Genomic DNA, 18,765 nt, shown 5'->3' with positions numbered 1-18,765 from the left:
TCGTATTGCCACACTCATGCAATGTGCGATAGATGGAGATTGGAATGATTCCCATGTTTTTTAATTGCTCAGTTCAAATCATCAGACAACTCAATACAGTTGTATGATTATAATTTTATTTGTGAGGCTTCAAAATACTGTTATGGACAATATAGCATTATATTTAGGTTTAATTACCTTAAATGAGGGACTCTGCCAAACATGAGGCATCCAAAGTTGTTTGGTTTTCAGGCACTTCTGCATTATTAAGCTCCAAAGCAGATTATTTTAATCAGTTTCCTGGATGTAAATACAACATAAAGCTATTTACAAGTCAGAAACAGGTAATTACAGTGATATCGATATGACATGATGACATTAATTAAACCATGAGGTTGAATTTATTAAGAAAAAATAATCTGTCATGTTGTGAAAACTTAAGCAATTCAAAAATTTAGTGATTGAAACAACTGCTGGTGCTGGTTGGTGACCAAATATGTTATCTTGCCAAATTAAATTTTTGTCAATTTAGTCATCGAATCTGGGACCAGTCTTTTCTTTAAATGCAAAATTTAAAGGAAAAAGTTAAAATTCAATCGGAAATATATTGTCCAGCACTGAGCCCTGCAGCCTTCAGCTTTAGTTTAAATGAAAACAAACTGAGAGAACATTTTTCTATTTCTCGGCAAATCCGAGTAACAGACAGCTTTAGAAAAGAAAACTTGTTCTGGGTGAATGAATGGTGTTTTCATTCATTTAGTTACTTGTTCTTGGGGGCAGTGAGCTTAAAGGTAGAGTCAGTCATTCTGGAGAAAGATTGTTGATTTTTGAACTAAACACTCAAACAAATACACTATACTCCTTTCATGCTCCATCTCATGGATGCACATTGCCATGGCAACGACCAAAAGAGAAATATGGCGGAATCCATAGTGATGCGTCAGCTGTAGAGTCACTTCTGTTCCTCTCTCACATTATCAGAAAAGTAGAAAAAAAATTCATCTCATGTGAGCACAACAGTTCATCCACACTCTCCGCCTCTCTGCGGCCTCCCCACTTCTCACTCGACCTGCGTTCAGCGTCTCTGTCCACAGAAGCAGCCATCTGTCAGCTGCAGCTCCTGGGGAGCTGAGAGGACAGTGGACGGACAAACTGCCTTCACCAGGCTGACTGAAATTTATTGCGCCAAAATAGTTTGTATGTTGGCTCCACGTGAACAAATCAACAGTGTTTGTATTTATTGATTCATTGATACAGTAAATACGTTCAAAACACATATACAGCGTGATATTTGTGTGATTTAAACCGCTGCCTGCTCAGATTGTGCTTCACTAAACAGGAACAGACTCTGAATGCAAAAAAGCGCGGGGGGTCTCAGTGAGACTGTCTCAGATTCAGTGTGGATTGATATATTTAATAAACTGGAAGCGTATCTGTTCCATGAGAAAACTCTCTCTATGTGAATTGGCCACAGCTCTCTCTCTCCAGCTCGCCAACCCTCCCCCGCCATTCAATGGGTGCTGGAGACAAGAGACTGTCATGTCCTCACAGAGACAGCTGTGTTCTGATGATTTCCCCCTGTTCTGTGCAGATGCAGAAATGCCGTAGATGCAGAGTGAGGGTCTCTGGCACAACTTCACCTACTTCCAAGGTGCATGGAGAAGCACAAATGCCCCCTATTGTTGATTGGCTATTATGGTGTTGTGTCGCTTGCTCTGAGCCACTTTGTTCGTTTCCCATTTACAGAGCCATTGCTGTGTATGAACACCAGATTTTTTTTTTAGCGCAAACACAGAACGGACAGCTAGCGGACCATGATGAGATATTTGTTGAATTTGACACAAAGTGTGTTGAACAGTCTTCAGAATCACTGACTCTACCTTTAAGAGAAGTGGCTGAAATTTGCTGTCAGGTTCTGAAATGTATTGAAAGCTTTGGAGAATTAGCTGTCTGAAATGTTTGCAGATCTGACTCACACAGTATTTAAAGTAAATGTTTTGTATTTGTTTGGATGCACTTGCAGTTAGCATTTTCCCATCACAGTGATTAGAGACAGTTACTACAGAAATGTGTAAATTGTCTGTCACAGCAAAGATTTGAAGTAATTTCTTTACACACTGTACAGGTAGGCTGGTCAGAGCTTCAGTGTTGGAAGTGTCTGCCCATGGTTTAAACAGGTTGGTTGTTGAGAGTGTTAGGAGTCAACCATACGGAGCATAAAAACAAAACAATTAGCTGTAAGTAACTAAATATGCAAAAAGGCAGCAGAGTGGATTCTCAGTGGGATCAGCAGTATTAGCAACTTTCACAGTACAGGAAGTCATTTAATCTAGATGTTAATAAGTAAGGATTTCTTAATAGGATCTTGTTTTTTGTTGTTTTGTTTACTGTGTTACTGTGATGGCTCTGGTGCACAGCAAGCAATCGGGCAACTATTTTAAATTGAAAACCAGCAGCAAGTCACAAAGGACCAAGAACTGCTGCTGAGTTGGAGTCCCAGACTGTGCAAGTGTGTGTAACTTGTTTAACCATTTCAGAACAGTGCAGCAGTACATTTATACTTTTTATGTTTAGTTGTTGAATTATCTGAAGTTTTAATCCTGAGGATTTTGTGTTTAAATTTAACAAAACAAAGAGATCCCAGAGCTACCCCTTGAAACCAAACTATCAGTAGTCTATCTATTATGGAGGACAGCAATGCACCATGCAGCACAAAGTCTGCCAGAAATTCATTTGTAGAAGTTAAACAAAGAGAAACAAGTTTATACAACTGGAAGACAATCCAATGACGGTGTGTTTTTGATAAAGTCAAACATACACAACCAGCTTGTTGGCAACCTACTGAGTCATCTTGTAAGCTATTCTATATTTATCATTGTCTATGTGTGCACTGAATTTGCATATTTGCTGAAAATGACTGACATTGCTATTACATTGTATAAAGAAGCTCAAACACAACTCAAATACACTGAACAATACCACAGATTATACCATGTTATCAGCAAAAGCAAATCAACTATCGTGTGTTAAAAATGATGAAGACGGGATGAGGGTTGATATAACAAATTGTACACCTCTCATAGTTGCGTACAAAATAAAGACGAAGACGAGACACTTGGTGAAAAGGAGGAATGATTGACAGTGTAAGTCTGACTATGACTTGAGCTGCTATGCATTTCCTTTGAGCTGCTTTGAGGTGTGACATGCTGTAGTGAGCTGGTGACAAAGGCACTTTCTCAGCGTCTGTCACAGCACATATCCAACAGCACCCACAGCACAGCAGTCTGTCCATGACTCTATCACATTACACACGCTCACCTGCACACAGTGAGACAGAGTGGTGGGGAACAGATGCTTTTGGTGAATAAAAAAAAATGTTATTTGTCAGTATTTCTTCTTTATATTCACACAGAGGCAAGAGATGGTCATCAGAGGAGGAACAAAGGACATAAACACATGTCATGTATTGATTGTATTGATTTCTGTTTACGAGTATGGCTCTCTGTTGGTGTTTTCCTGCAGACTGGTGGGGACTTTCTGTATGGTACTTCAGAAAGTGGCTGAGGAAGGACACCTAGAGTTGACCGACACACTCATTGACGATAACAACACATCAATAAAGGTAAAGCTAAACACTGCTCTCACACCGGGTGACAGTGACCGGCCTACAGGGGTTGTGAGGAGGTTAAAATTTTCAGAGACCCTGTAGATTGAGTAATGCTAAATACATGTGTACAGAGAAAAGATCTGTCTAATGAATCTGTCCAAATTCTAAACCAGCAGTAGGTAAATGAAGGCCAGAATGATTTCAAATGAATGAAGAAAAAGTCAATAATGCCTAATAATGAAAGTGTCTGTGTATTTGTGTGGTAGCTCAGCCTCTGTTTGACCTCCACACTTACCATGAACACCAGTTCATTCAGCTATTTTCCTCCAGATAGCTCTCCTTTTATTTCTTGTCTCTGGCACGAAAATTAAGATGCGTAGTCTTTGTCTTCGTGCCATCAAGGACAAAATCTCCACCCACTCATGTTTCAACCCTGAAAATTCTTTCACATTCAGTTTGAACACAGTTTGAAAGCTGCATTTATCATTTGTTTTGTGTTAACAATGGATGATTATGTGTAATGTAACTGACCATTTCCACCCAACTCTGCAGGGTCCTTCAACTAATTATTTTGGTATCTTTGGGACACAACTTTACTGTTTTGGTTCACCGTCACGGCTCTTATCAGCATCGTTTTCAGATTCAGAGTCAGTTCTCAGAGAAAAACTCTAAAAACCCACTGTAAGAGCAGACAGACAAATTTATCGACTATCCGTTGAACACAGTGGAACATTTAGCAGCTACAGAGCCAGATATTTCCCTCAGGAGTTGGTGGAGACCAAAAACAGAGTTTAAAGCATGCAGAGGTAACACTGAACTTACATTTACTGGGTAGTCAGAAACATAACTCAATAAATGCTGAAGTTGCTCCATTTCTGCTGGATGTTTAAATAGGCAGCTGTTTACTAACATGTTCTCTAGATCAACTTTACAAGGTGATATGTTTACAAGGTGGTATGTAACATATGTTGTGTTTACAGTTTATTGCACTTCTCCCAAGTGGCCAACAAATCAACTAATGCTAACAGCAGCTACGGGTCGGTTACATCAATGTTAACATCAGTGAAGCCCCACTAAATCCATCAGTATAAACTAATGCTGTCCAGCTAAACTTTGCAAAGAATTATATTCTAAATTCTAGTGCAATTTCCATAGATATCAAATATGTGAGTATATATTTGGGAGAAATGTCAGTCAGATGAAAAGCTGGTACAAGCTTATGCAAAATATGTAAGTGGAATTAATTTATTTTTCTACATAAGGGGAAAAAAAGGGGGAATCTGGAGTCCAGAAACAGTTTACTAAACCCTGTTGACTCACATTACAGCAGTCAAATTTAAATGAATTTTATTCCCCAGTGATATACATTCACAAACAAATAGAAGAATGTAAAATGGGGAAATCAATCTTCCAATACACCTGAAGCAGTGCCAGTAGAAGAAGTAACAGCTATCATCTGGCCTATTAAAGCACAGGCATTTAAGATCTTTTGCATCAACAAAGATCTGAAGGAAGTACAACAGTCTCTTAGCAACATCAGCACATTAGGACGCCAGCTATTAACATTAATCTAGATATTCTCTATTGATTGGAAATTGTGTTTAGAACAGCTAAATAGAAAGCAGCTCAGTAACAAGGATGAGTGTGAGTATGTAGTGGTTTTCTTGTTGAATGTATAATGTGAGAGTGAATATGTATGTGGAGAAGAGAGCAGCACAATAGGATGTGTGAGGGAAAGCTTTACCGTATAACGTTTTAAAACACCCTGAGCTGCAGAATTGTGTTAGTGGAGCTAGGAGTGCTGATGTGATGTTTCTGAGATGATGACACACAGCATGGGAGTGCTTTAGGGCTTAATACACACACACAAACACATCCACGCGCACACACACAGACATACACGATTAGGAGAACTGTACATCCCTGTAGCAAGAAACTAAAGCTGCTATAACCTGAGAGCAACACTTTTACTTACAAGTGCACACTTTTATGGTTGCTATAGCAACAAATCTAACTCCTCATGGACTACAGTGATTGCCTTGCGAGAATGTAAGGAAGGGAGAGCGCCACAGAGAGAGGGAACGGGAGCCCTGTGGCCTCGTGTATATTCTCCCCTCATCTGTCTTTGTCAGTAGAATAAATTGGCCACCTTGTAATAAAGATCAGGTCATTGTCAGGAGGATAATATTTGTACAAGCCCGACTGCCCGCAAGACACTAAAGACAAACTATGGTGCCACCCATGATTCTGACCTGGATTAAACTAGCAGTTACTGTCAATCCAAATTTCCCCTGTAAAACACCGGGGAGAAGATTTGATTTATAGTCCTGTCAAAGTTTGTCGCCTGTATTGACAGCCTTTTTCTAAACACAATTAAATGCACTGCAATAGACTTGCCAAGAGTAAGCCTTAAATTGCTAGTTGATCTAAAATTTAATTTGTCTCTTTAACCACAGGCTTGATTTGGCCTATAAATACCCTGTCAATGTGATAATGTTAGTGTAAAAGCAAAAAGAAATTTAGAAAATTGTAGACACTCACATTAATATATCTCAATGTTAATGCAGCATGCTAATATGCTCATAATGAAAATACTAATGTTTAGCACATATAATGTTAACCATGCTCAAAAGTTAGTTAGTTTAGTATGATTTCATGCTGACATTTACTACTTAGCACAAACCTAAAGTACAGCTGAGGTTAGTAGTTTTGCAGGTATTTGGTCATAAACTGAAATAATGGACAATTGGAAATTGGAAATTTTGACCCAATGATGGAGCTATATGAAAAGTCAGGAGATCACCAAAGTTATAACATTCATCCAATGGGGAGCAACCAAATTTTATGGAGATCCATGTAAGTGAAACATTACACCCTGAACCACAAATGTCAACCCGCTGTTGGCGTTAGAGGAAACGTCAGAGCATCATCAAAGTCAGGAGGCTTTATCCTTTGGGGTCCACTTGTACTAAATTTGATGGCAAATCATCCAATAGTTGTTGAGATATTTCAATATGGACAAAAGTGGTGGACTGACTGTCCAACATTACCATCCATGAAGCCACATCTGCAAAGTAACTTATAGACCACAAAGTAGTATTTGATAAAACAGAATTGACATTTAAAAGGAAAATACATGTGACTTGCTTTAGCAGACCTGAGGTGATTTTGGTGCAGGAATGATAGAAGTATCAGAAGCAGCTGGGAGGAAAGATAATGTGATCTGCTCAAAAGGGGGATAATTTGACACCTTTTGGTTATTATACAAATTGTTTTGATACATTTTTGAAAAATAACGTTTCCTCCAAATGCTCTGAAGTCAATAACCTCACCTTGGCCTCTGTGGAAGTTGCTAATTGTCTGCTGATAATGTAAATTAATTGTCATCAACTTTCCTTTATCAGACCAGCGTTACCATAGAGATCAGATACCAGCCAATGGATGGCACAGTGGGCGTGTGGAGTGACGGGGAGTTTCTGGATGTTCCTGATGACCGTGACGGGATGTTTGCTTTTGAGACGGACAGCTTGCTGTCAGGACAAAGCCACATGTCAGGAACATCTCCTGGACGATCTTTACAAGGATCCATACCAACCTTCAGAAAGTGAGTCAAACATACAAATTATTTCCATGATGACTTCATTTTATTACCTAACAATCAACTAGGCTGTGAAACGATGTCAATAATTTGAGGACATAGCTATGCAAAAAGATTTGTTGTTTCATATATACACTCAAGTTTTAGAGAGCTCATTAAAGTTAAAAGCACTACAGGTGCACACGTGTAAAGAAAACCCTTAAATGGATTGAGTTTAACAGATGGAGCCATCACATGTTCATGAGGCCTCATGCTGTCAAGCTGATATAATATCTGTCACTATATTGAGGGGAACTTTTAGGAGTCCTGTGCTAAATGACAATGGGCATATACACCAAAGATCTAGTGGCCAGTCACTAATGCTACAAATATACAAAGTTAAAAGAAAATTCTATCAACTCAGTCATCATCTGTGAACATCTTTACGCATGTGACTATGAGAGTACTCAACATAATCTAACATGTTAGTATATGATGCAGATATGGTCAATATTTGTGCAAATAAACAGTGCAGTTGGAAAGAGAGTTATGTAGAAAACAGCTTATAGCATATGATAAGTTACTTAAAGGGGACATAAGATGCTTTTTGTGATTTTCTGTCATTTATGTACTGTTATAATGTCGGATGTCTATGTTCTATGTGCTTCAGCCTGCTCTAAACGCCCCATTTTCAATGTTGCCTCTACGTCCCCATAAAACTGACATCAGATTATTCGCACATGTCCACAAATGGCTGTCCATTATGTATTTTTTTTGTTGCTAGTTTGTTGCGAAGGTTGTTTGCAGTGTCTACTTGCATATTTTGGATCAGGTTTCAGCTCGAACATGTACGAATGTATTTAAGAAGTGTCCACTTTGAGTAAAGAACAGGACAAATAAGTGAAATCCTATCACTGCTGTTTGTTTACATAGCTGCTGCAGGCTCTGGAAGCTGGCCAATCAGAACAGAGTGAGCTCATCAGGAGGGGGACCTTTAAGAGACAGGAGCTAAAATGGCCTGCTTCAGACAGAGGCTGAACTGAGGGGCTGCATAAAGAGCCAGTATAACATAACATTTTTTGAACTGTAAATCATGCACAGATATTCCAGTAGAGCCCCAGAATATGAATATAGACCTGGAAATGTGCATGGTACATCTCCATTAAGATGTCTGATATTTAAATACTAAATATTTTTTCAATTAATTATCTTGTGTTAATTTTGCACATCAGAATTGTCCTTTTTTCTATTGAGTGTATGAAAATTAACATGTGGATGTGTTTTAGCCTAGCTGACATCCCCATTTTCATGGTCAATTTCATGATTAACATGAGTGGTTTCATGCTGCCTGAGGGAATCCTCGTCCTTCCCAGACAACAGACAACATTAAAAAGACTGAAAGAAGCTTTTCTTAACAAAATTTTCCAACAGCACTCATGGGTGGCTAGAGATGTTTATACAGTTTATAATTTTATAATTCCTTGCAAATGGCAGTTTATAAAAACAGACAAGTGGTCCCAGGCTGTACGAGGTTATGTAGATTTAATATGAAATACTGTAGGAACCTCTGCCCCGCAGGCTGCTCTTTGCATGATACTCGGTCTTCCTCGGCAGTTTCCTTGTTGTGTTTTTGCTGAATACTATGAGAAATCATTTGCGGGTGGTATTTCCACTGAGACTATCTGCAAAGCCAGACCCATAAATCCATCTTTATACTGCATATTGAATGGGCGTGTGAAAAATTGTGTATATGTGTGTGTGGCTGAATGCCGTCGTGTGCATGTTTTTATTTTTGTTTGTTGACACTGAATGCTGAAGTTTCACTGTTTTTATAGCATAACATTAAAACTATTCAGAGTCTGCCAATGTGAGATGTGAAGCAGCCCGAGGAAAACAAGAAAAGTTGACTAATCTCAGTTTTAGAGCATCCCAAAGGAATTATATAACAGATACAGTATTTGGATTTGGTCGACAAAGATAAAAGTAAGTACTGCTTTGTAGAAATGCTGTAAATGGGTTCAATAAAAGTGAGGTGAAAGTAGTTACCAAACTAATCTTCACCAAACTCTGGAAACTTGTAGTCAGCTTGTAGTCAGCATTATCTGTTTTCCACACCTTCCTTCAGATGAACAAGCCCTCCGTCCTTGGTGTGTGATGCCGTGGTAGCAAGGAGCTGTCAGTCAGTCTTTGCAAAGGCTTTTGCAGTTTTTTTCTTGGACAAAAAAAAAAGTGAACCAGTTGCTGACAAAATACTAGTAACTCCCAGCCTAGCTACCACATTCAGCTCTAATCTGCCTCACTCCGGTGTTGGTCAGACTGATGGGCTTGTGGAAGATTTTAATAGCCTTGCCACTTCTCATCTAAACCTCTTACATTGCGAATTACCAGCCTCCTCTGTTTATCTCTGGATGAGAGGTTTTCAGAATGTTACCAGTGTTTCATTGCGTCCTGAATGCTGAGGCGCTACAGCCAGTGTTAATTGTCCTTTTTTCGCAAAATGAAGCATGAATGTGCCGGAGATGATAACCTGGGATGACTCTCTAATTCCCCTAGAGAGGAGGAGGAGGAGGAGGAGGAGGAGGAGGATAAAGAGGACGAGAATGTCTTGAACAGTTTAGCCTCCAGGTACATTTCCACCAGCCTGCTGTGTGCTTCAAATCTTTTTTGGTGTGCGGGTTTGTGTGTCTGTTCTACCTCCGCTTTCATGTTGATGCAACATTTCACAGCAATGTCTCCTCAGAAATATTTTCTCTCTATAAGGAAGATACATTTGACGAAGTCATAGCCATAGTCTTCTTCTGTGACTTTCGACATAAAACTTTGCGAGAACAGGAATAATTTTTTTGAATTTTTTAAAACCCAAGGGGCAGAGATGCACTCCTCTATCAGAAATCTCTCACATACTGTTCTGCTTTTATACATGAATGTGGAACAAACTACATTGAACATGGAACCCCAGTCACTACTGTCTATTTCAATTATATCACATACAACCTAAAGGTCATGGATGCTGCTTACAGGAAAGTTTGTGCTCAATGCACGTTGCAGTGGGCATCGAATTTCATTATAACTGCACAGTATGAATGCAATAGAGTGTAGGTGGCTTATTAAGGCATATTGGTTGCTCCTCTTCCCATTAATTGAGTGAAATTGCCCCTAAACTTAATCATCCCACTGCTACTGCCTCCCTCCACATGGTCTCTGGGCCTGCAGGATGATTTATGGCAGCACCCATAAAGCATTTTGTGCTATCTGCGACACCACAAAGAGCCGGCTCTGCAGAGGTTTTATTATTCCTAATAAATAAATCACCTGCTGCGTAGTTTTACTGCCAGTGAAGCAGATCTGCTGAATAGTGCATGCAGAGGAGCGCGTTTGGCAGACATGAAAAGAATGGATTTAAAGCCTCAGTTGTCATTTGATCTGTGGACATCAAACACTGGAAACAAAGCAGAGCAATGAGATGAAATGGGGATGAACATTGTATGATCATACTTTAACACAGATGCAAAGCAGTAATAGGGCAGGATTTTCCCCCGCAGAAACAAAATTAATCAGCATCGCCCCACTGAAACATATTGCTGTAAATAGTCTTTGTGTTTATTCTAACCATTTAAATATGGATGATCCATTTGCATAGAATCAAATCTGCACTCAAAGGAGACAATTCAACTTGAGCAAAGCCTCTGTTGAAAGGATAATTTACTCAGGCAACTGTTGATTTATCCATGATTTACCATTCTGATTTTATGTGCGATTCATTTGTCTATCAGTGTAAATAGCTGTTTCTTCAAAGACAGATCTGGCATCATACTGTGTGCTGATGATGCATCATTGCACAGCACCGTGTCACAGGTGTTGCATGGTCTTTTATCTCACCAGTCTTTATCCCATTGGGCTGTAACATATGTGTGTCTCTGGCACTGGCGGCTCATTGCAGCACTGACTCCCTGCAGAAACATTCATAACAACAGAAATGTTAGATAATACAGAAACGTGACATTCATATAATCTTAGATTTTGTGGTTATACATATTCACACCCATAGTTCACTTACACAGGTGTTTTCACTAATGCTGCCTGATTAGACCTTTTAGCTGCACCCAACTTTAACGTAACCAGGGGTCTAATTAGGCAGAACAATTGAAATCATCTGTGTGGGGCCTTTAAGAGAGTTTTCATACCTAGAGAATGGGATTGCATTGCTAAACACTGACGTAGAGTAGGTTTTTCTTTGGTGTTCAGCTTTTATTGATGTAAAATATCAAGCAGAAGAAATCTACTGTACACTGTTGCAAGCTGTCAGCTTTCAAATGTAGCTACAGTGCAGTAAGCCCTGGTCAGCAAATGAAAAGTCTTCAGATCAGTAAATCAAAACATACTGGAGCTGACACAGTGAAATCAGAGATAAGGCTTTACAGGGTCCATTTCTGTTTAAGGCTTAGTGATATGTACCATAAAAAGAAAAAAAGTATAGCTACATTTTATTAAATCTATACAATCAGTTAAAAACTGTGATCTGTCATTTTCAATCTTTCATGCTAGGTTTTAAATTATTTGTGGATATTTATATATTATTTTTTGTATTTTTTCTGTTGCTTGTTTTCTTCTGCTGAGACAGATGCTGGATTGGCACAGTCGTCTTTTGAATCTTTGACATTCCTTGTTCTCTCTCGTGTAGCGGTATTCTCGCGGGGGACCTCTCTGTGTTTGTCAGCTCTGCTGCTGAGTTTTGCAGTGATGTTTTCCCTCTGCTTGTGTGATTCTATGGTGTGTAATGTTGAACACTTTGAGCTGAGTGTGTAAGAGCTTCTCTGCTGTTTTTTCTGTTCCAAACCCCGTCGACGATGACATGAAGACATGCCTCTTGGGGTAAATCCCAGTTTCTGCATTACCTGTGTATTTGTCCCAGATAGGAGTTGTAAAAAACTATCATATGGAGGATCTAATCTTCTCATTAGAAATTATTATAAGGGGCAGTGAAATCTTTGCCTGGGTAGGCAGTTACCTATCAATATGGCAGCCCACGTTCATATTACATATGAATAGATAAAATATAGTCTACATTAGGTAGACTATAAATCAGCGAATATGCCTAGGGACTACTGCAAAGTCAGTCTGATGTGGCACTAATGCACAATCAAACCTAATCAATGGACACATTATAATGTGTTCACACATTGCAGAGAGAGAAAGTTTGATGTCAGCATACCAATAAGTAAAAAACAGCTTATTCACTACTACAAAATGCGCAAGAGCACACTGATAACCACACACAATGAGTGTCTGGTGACGACATCAGACAACATACACAAACCAATAAAAGGATTTTTAAAAAGTAAAAAATAAATCAATAAATTATATATATATAATTTTTTTTTAATTAAAGGGATACATACTTTATTTGTAGATGATATCCATGCGCCTGTCCCTCTGGACAAAGATGTCAATGACTTTGTTGATATTCCTCAGTTTCATAAGTTTCTTCATAAGACAAATCTTTTTAAGTAAAAAATATCCATGCTGACTGCTGCCATTAAGCTATCCGCTCTAAGTGCTAGCAGCTAGCCGAGGAAGGGAGCTACGTGCGATCGCTGTAGCATTAGCTCCTCAGATATTCTGTCAAACTGTCGAAGAAAAAGTCTTAAACTGTAGATATCCACATGGCGTCAATATGTCCTTTTAATAGACACCACTGGTCTTTAAAACCTAATAGCCATCATTACATGTAACATGCTAACTGCTTAGCTCACTAATGATGCCCCCAGCAGATGGTCATTAAACACACTCACATCTGTAACAGGTGCACTAGCCGGGGAAGGGCGCAGCCCAGAGTGAGAAGGAGTGGATGTCTTGTAACATTGAAGAGCCATAGACTGTAGGGCTGAGGCAGGGTGGGGCTTTGATCATCTGCAAATCTACAAAAACGTTGGCCTTAGTGCAGACAGAGGCACAGATAGCCTCAGTATTCAGGAACAGTAGATTTTAGGAGCAATCTGTGGCAAAAGGAGCATACTATACTTTTAAAACAACTATTCTGACTAGTTTTACTGGAGTATGTGTAATCCTGAGACAAATTATGAATAATGAAAATTTAAAATAAAATTAATAAAATTATGAATTATTCATATGAATAAATGATCATTAGATACAACTACCATGTAATCTCAACATTTCTTTTAGCTTTGGTGAGGCACTGCCTACACTGACCGCACATCACTGCAGTAAGATAAAAGCAGAGTTTTGGAATTCCTTTGACGTCATCAGCGATGTCGGGGAGGGAAAAAGGAACATTTTGTTTCTAAAAGCCTTCAAAGCAGTCAGAATGAAAATGTATTATCCAGAGATTTCTTTTCCAGGCCAGTTGATGCAATAACAGAGTAAAAAATGCAAGAGCACTATTTGGAATGTATATTAAACTTTAAAAAGTATTACGTGTTCATAGAAAACCGGGTTGTACATTCTCATACTTCTGCCTTCCTCTTCATTTTCCTCAACATCCTTCTTTTGTTTTTCCTCACTTCTCCAGTCTGCATTTTGTAGAACCTCACTTCATAAATCATACACCCAAACTACACACTGTAAAATATGTATTTATTCCACAGATACATGCTGATCACACATAAAATCACACATAAACACACAATATAGCCCTAAGTTTGTGTTTTTTTAATATTTTGTTTGCTGTATGTAGGCCATGAAAGCTCAAAAGACTTTTTTGGGGGTGGTGTGAAGGCATGAAAATTGCATAAGCTTCTAACTATGTAACACTAATGAGGGTAAAGTTATGAGCAAACACTCTCAAGATCACAGGCAAAGCATATCAGTAACTGGGATCAATTAACTGTCTTGTAGGTAAATGAGGTGGCTACACAAAAGCGCCTGAGAGGAGATGTCAATATCAGAGGGATAAATAAGATTGATGTTCCGTTTTATCTGTTTTACTCACATAAAATTAAAGGTCTCACTACAGTCAAAGCGGAAAGTTGGAAAAACACGGCTGGATGCTCTGAGCAGCAGGAGAAGAAATTTGCCAAATAAAGAAATCAAGTACTGAGAAAGAGAGAGAGGACTGCAGAACACTCAATACAGTTTTAGGACAGAGGGTTCTGCTTTAGTGAGAGTTTTCATTCCCCAACTCTCTTATCAGGTAGCTGATCTTTGTCTGGCTCAAGTCCAGAGGATCCTGAAAGTACCAAAATATGTGCATCCAGTCCATGTGTGTGAATGAAAGAACAGGTGTGTAGGGCTTAGCTTATTGAGCTCCATTCAGCAGAGCCCCCAGTGCAGAACATACAGTAGCCTGATCAATGAATTATTGATCACTTGGCATTGTATGTTTCTGCAGACGACAAATACGTTGAATCTCTACATTTCAATGGGTTTTATACGTAGCATATCAACATTTCAACAATACATCTCAAACCAATATTTTAAAAGTGACCTTAACCACAGCATTGTCACATCATAAAACATAATTATTCAACTGATAATGGCCAACCTTGAAACATAGACATTCAGTGTATCCGTGGTTTGCAGAAATGTACAATGCCAATGTTTTATTCTGGCCATTGAGTTGTAAACACAGATTTTGATACACATTCACCAATATGACCAAAAATATCAGACATAGAGATCACCAACCTTATTTTTTCTTATACATTGATCAAATAATTCAAAATTCTGCCTTCACTGTGTGTGTAGGTGCACATCTTTGTAGCAAGCTAAACACATTTCAAATAAAGGCTGAAAACAGGAATTGAGCTTTGACGTTTTTACTCGAAGCAACAACTGTAAAATCACAACAAATTCAACAATGGTGATTAAAAATCAGAAAGAAGATGGTAAATCATAAACAAGAGTCAGACTGAGGGTATTGTAATAAGAGAGCCACGCTAGCAGCTCTGTGAGGCTATATTGGGCACAATGGTGTTTTGAGCCAATGTCTAACATTCTGAATTTAGCACATTAGCATGCTAGCATGCTGACGGTCACAATGTTAATATGCTGATGTTAAGCAGGTATAATGTTTGCCATGTTCTACATATTAGTTCAGTATGTTAGCATGCTAATATTTGGTAATTAGCACTAAACACAAAGGACAGTGTACAAAGTATTGGACAAATTAAAATTTTGACCTGGTGATGGTGCTAGATGTAATCCAACCAGTAACACATTTAACTTCAAACGACAAAATGTCAACCTGATGGTGGCACTAGAGTAAATGTCAGGGGATCACCAAAGTCAGTAGGATACATCATCTGGAACCATGAATATCTGTACCAAATTATATGGCACACAATCCAACCCTGTCTCCCAGAAATTACATTCATATACAAATTGCAAGAGCAAATTTTGATAGAAAAATAATACTGGCTGAATTGCGTTTTCTCTTGACATAATGAGAAAATACCGTTAAAAAATTAATGTAATTGGCAAGATTCAGTGAAATGTTCCGAGACAACATATCTAGTTGTTATATCAGCTAATAGAAACTACCGCAATGTTAGACTTTTTATGGTTATGTTTAGGCACTGACAGCACTTGGTTAAGTTAAGGGAAAGATCATGGTCTCGGTTTATAACAGAAAAAAGTCAGTAGTGACTTGAAGCATAACATGTTTATTAACATGCAAGCGACACCACAATCTTTCAATAACCCTAACCAAAGTGCTTTTGTTGCCTACTTGTAACTACACACAGGACTCAGGGTGCAAACCTGCATCTCATCTACCCCGGCCCCTTCCCTCCAACTTCAGAGGAATATAAAAATGCAGCATTTCATTCATTCGAAAAAAACATTTCCTGTGAACACAATCCAAGCAGCGATTATATTTGTCAACTTAATGTAATTGGGAAAATGATTTAGTTGTATATGAACGTAATTTCTAGACATGGTTGCACAATCCTATAGGTGTCCAGCCAGTTCATCTAGAAGAATCATCAAAGTCAGTAGGATACATTGTCTTGGCAGTATGATTGTACAAAATTTCATGGCAATCCATCCAATAGTTGTTGTGATATTTATTTTGCCAGTAGTGGTTGCTACTGGCAATGAAAAATTCAAGTGAAACAAACCAACAGTGGCAGAACAGTAACCTCCTATTAAACCACCATTTAAACAGACATCTATTTATTTTTGACCATCTGCTTGCAGCAAGTTCATAGTCAGATCTCTGGAGTTAACTGCAGTTCTCACGCTAATCCCACTGCTTGACATGCACATTAAAGATGAATTCATAACTGTGAGGAAAATGTTTTATGCACAGTTTGAAATGCCTGTTTTACCAAGGAGATGGGAGTCAAGCTGCCAGATAGCGGCGAATATCCTTGGGAATAATTCTTCCACAGTTAGATCATTCATCTTTGCTGCAATTTACACGTGTAACAAGGCAATATATTCATGCTTTCATGTATTATTGATTCGCACACTATCACCCCCCAGACATACTACACAGTTCATTTTCAGCTTTAAGCATACATGTGCATACATGGCCTGAATCCTGTGCTTTTAAATATGCAATAACTGTGCTTTGCATACAATAGTAAGACTATTATCTTTACATCTGCAAAGCTTGAATGAGCTTTTCTCATTCAAGGTATTTGTCATTTGTGTTTGGTTGATGTGCAGTGTTACACTTTTAGACATTGATGCATTTATGATCTTTATTTCAGATCAAAAGAAAAGAAGGAGAGAGAAAATATTAACTTCTTTTCTGACTTCAACTTCTCAGCAAGTTGCCCCATCTCTCAAAGTTTTACCGTGAGTTAGTTTCACCTGCCAACATACAAAGTACACTGGGAACTTGCATATTTCCATAACACTAATTGGCAACCCCACTTGTGTACTTTTTTGCCTTTTCACTGACATCTCTGAAGGTTACATTTCATCATTACATCAACACAGAGGCATAGATGGCTTGGTAGAAAAAAAAGAATAACTTACAAGGTTCATCTCATTTCAAACTCAGACACGGCCTCCTGCTGAAAGAGCTTTTTTGATGTTTGTCCTTGTATTCATTCTTAACTCGACACAGCAAAGGAAAGGAAAAGAGAGAGAAGGGAGCAAAGACAAGTAAGTAAAATATCTGATGGCTCCATTTGTTTATTCCCTAGAATTTTCCAATTACTTTGTTCCCTTTTTTGACTGAAAATCGTTGAAATTGTGCCGAGGATTCACTCTTGATGTCTTCACCTGCTAGAGCTTCATGCCTGCAGTCTACAGCTGTTGATAGAGACTTTCAGAAAAAGGATTACATTAGTCATCTGTTCAAGGGCTTAAAACCACTTATGTACATTTTCCTGACAAATAACCTTGCAAATAATATCAATTCTCTTCAGGGCTGCAACTAACAATCAATTAATCTGCCGATTACTTTCTCGACTAATTGATTAATCTCTTGGTCAGCAAAATATTAAATAATAGTGAAAATATAGCATTCATGATGCCTTCACTTTGCTTGTTTTGTCTGACTAACAGTCTAAAGCCAAAAGATATTTAATATATGAAAAAGATCTTTTTTAAAAAGATTTATTTCAATCAACAATTAATCGACTAATCATTGCAGCTCTTCTCTCTCAGGAACAGATAGAAGTGGTGTGATGTTTTTGTTTTCTCTTTATCCCCTTATTTCCTGTCTGTCTCTACCGTATTAGGGAGGAAGTGAGTCGTTCCCAGCCTGTCTCAGTCAACGTTGGTTGACTGAGCTACACTTAAGTGTAGGAAACCAACCAAGTACATTTATTTAACCAGACTGAACCATGGAGGTGGCAGTTCAGAAAACACTCTACCAACATATTTTGTTATTTTGTTGGTTGATCATGTGAATTTCAGTTTACAAGGAACTAATCAGAACTCTGGCAGAGTTTTTACCTCTAATAAGAAGAAAAGTGAGTAGTAAGTGGTGTACAGAGCCCAACCCCCTCCATCCTTCTCCTCTTCCTCCTCCTCTCTCTGTATCTCAAACTCCACACCTCCACCTCTTCCTCTCCCCCTCCCCTCCCCTCCTCTTCTCCCTGCACCATCCACTCACCTGTCCAACTGTTATCTGCCTGGTTGGAGTACCTGCACCTGACAGGTGAATAATATGGAAATATAGTTTGAAATAGGAGGAAGCTTGGTGAGGATTTATCTCTGTTGAGTTGAGTAGGAGCAGTCGTGTCTTTCATGTGGTATGTATTTTTTCACACATTGTGTGTGTGTGTGTGTGTGTTTCTTTTCGTAGCTTGTAGTCTGATCTTACTTTGATGAAGGAGAAAAGGAAATAGACTGGATCATAAATTGTGTTTTCAATCAGTCAGTCAGTCGTTCAGCCTGTAAAATGTCAAAAGAACAGGAAAGAAATGCCAATCATAATTTCATAGTGACAGCTTTATAATGATTGATTTGTCCGAGCAGCAGTCCAAAACCCAAAGATATTCGATTTACAAAGATATAAAATAGAAAATGCAGTAAATCCTCACATTTAAGAAGCTGGAACGAGCAACGGTTAGGTTAGGTTGCTTGATAAATGACTTAAATGATTATAAATGTGAATTAATTGCCTGTTGATTGACTGCTTCAGTCATAAATGTTTCCAGATGTCACATTTCAAAGTCTTTTT

The 18,765-nt window shown here is 38.5% G+C and overlaps 1 protein-coding gene across 1 annotated transcript in view; it reads left to right on the top strand.

Annotated features, from left to right (window-relative positions):
- The window catches only part of otofa (otoferlin a), a 78,059-nt gene that overhangs the window by 26,867 nt on the left and 32,427 nt on the right, over positions 1-18,765 (top strand). The window contains exons 4-5 of the mRNA XM_067572302.1: positions 3,502-3,601; positions 6,991-7,190. Coding sequence (XP_067428403.1) covers positions 3,502-3,601; positions 6,991-7,190 — 300 coding nt within the window. The remainder of the gene's footprint in view (positions 1-3,501; positions 3,602-6,990; positions 7,191-18,765) is intronic.

This window comes from Thunnus thynnus, chromosome 18 (assembly GCF_963924715.1).
Source record: "Thunnus thynnus chromosome 18, fThuThy2.1, whole genome shotgun sequence".
NCBI lineage: Eukaryota > Metazoa > Chordata > Actinopteri > Scombriformes > Scombridae > Thunnus > Thunnus thynnus.
This window is presented reverse-complemented; position numbering and strand designations above follow the sequence as displayed.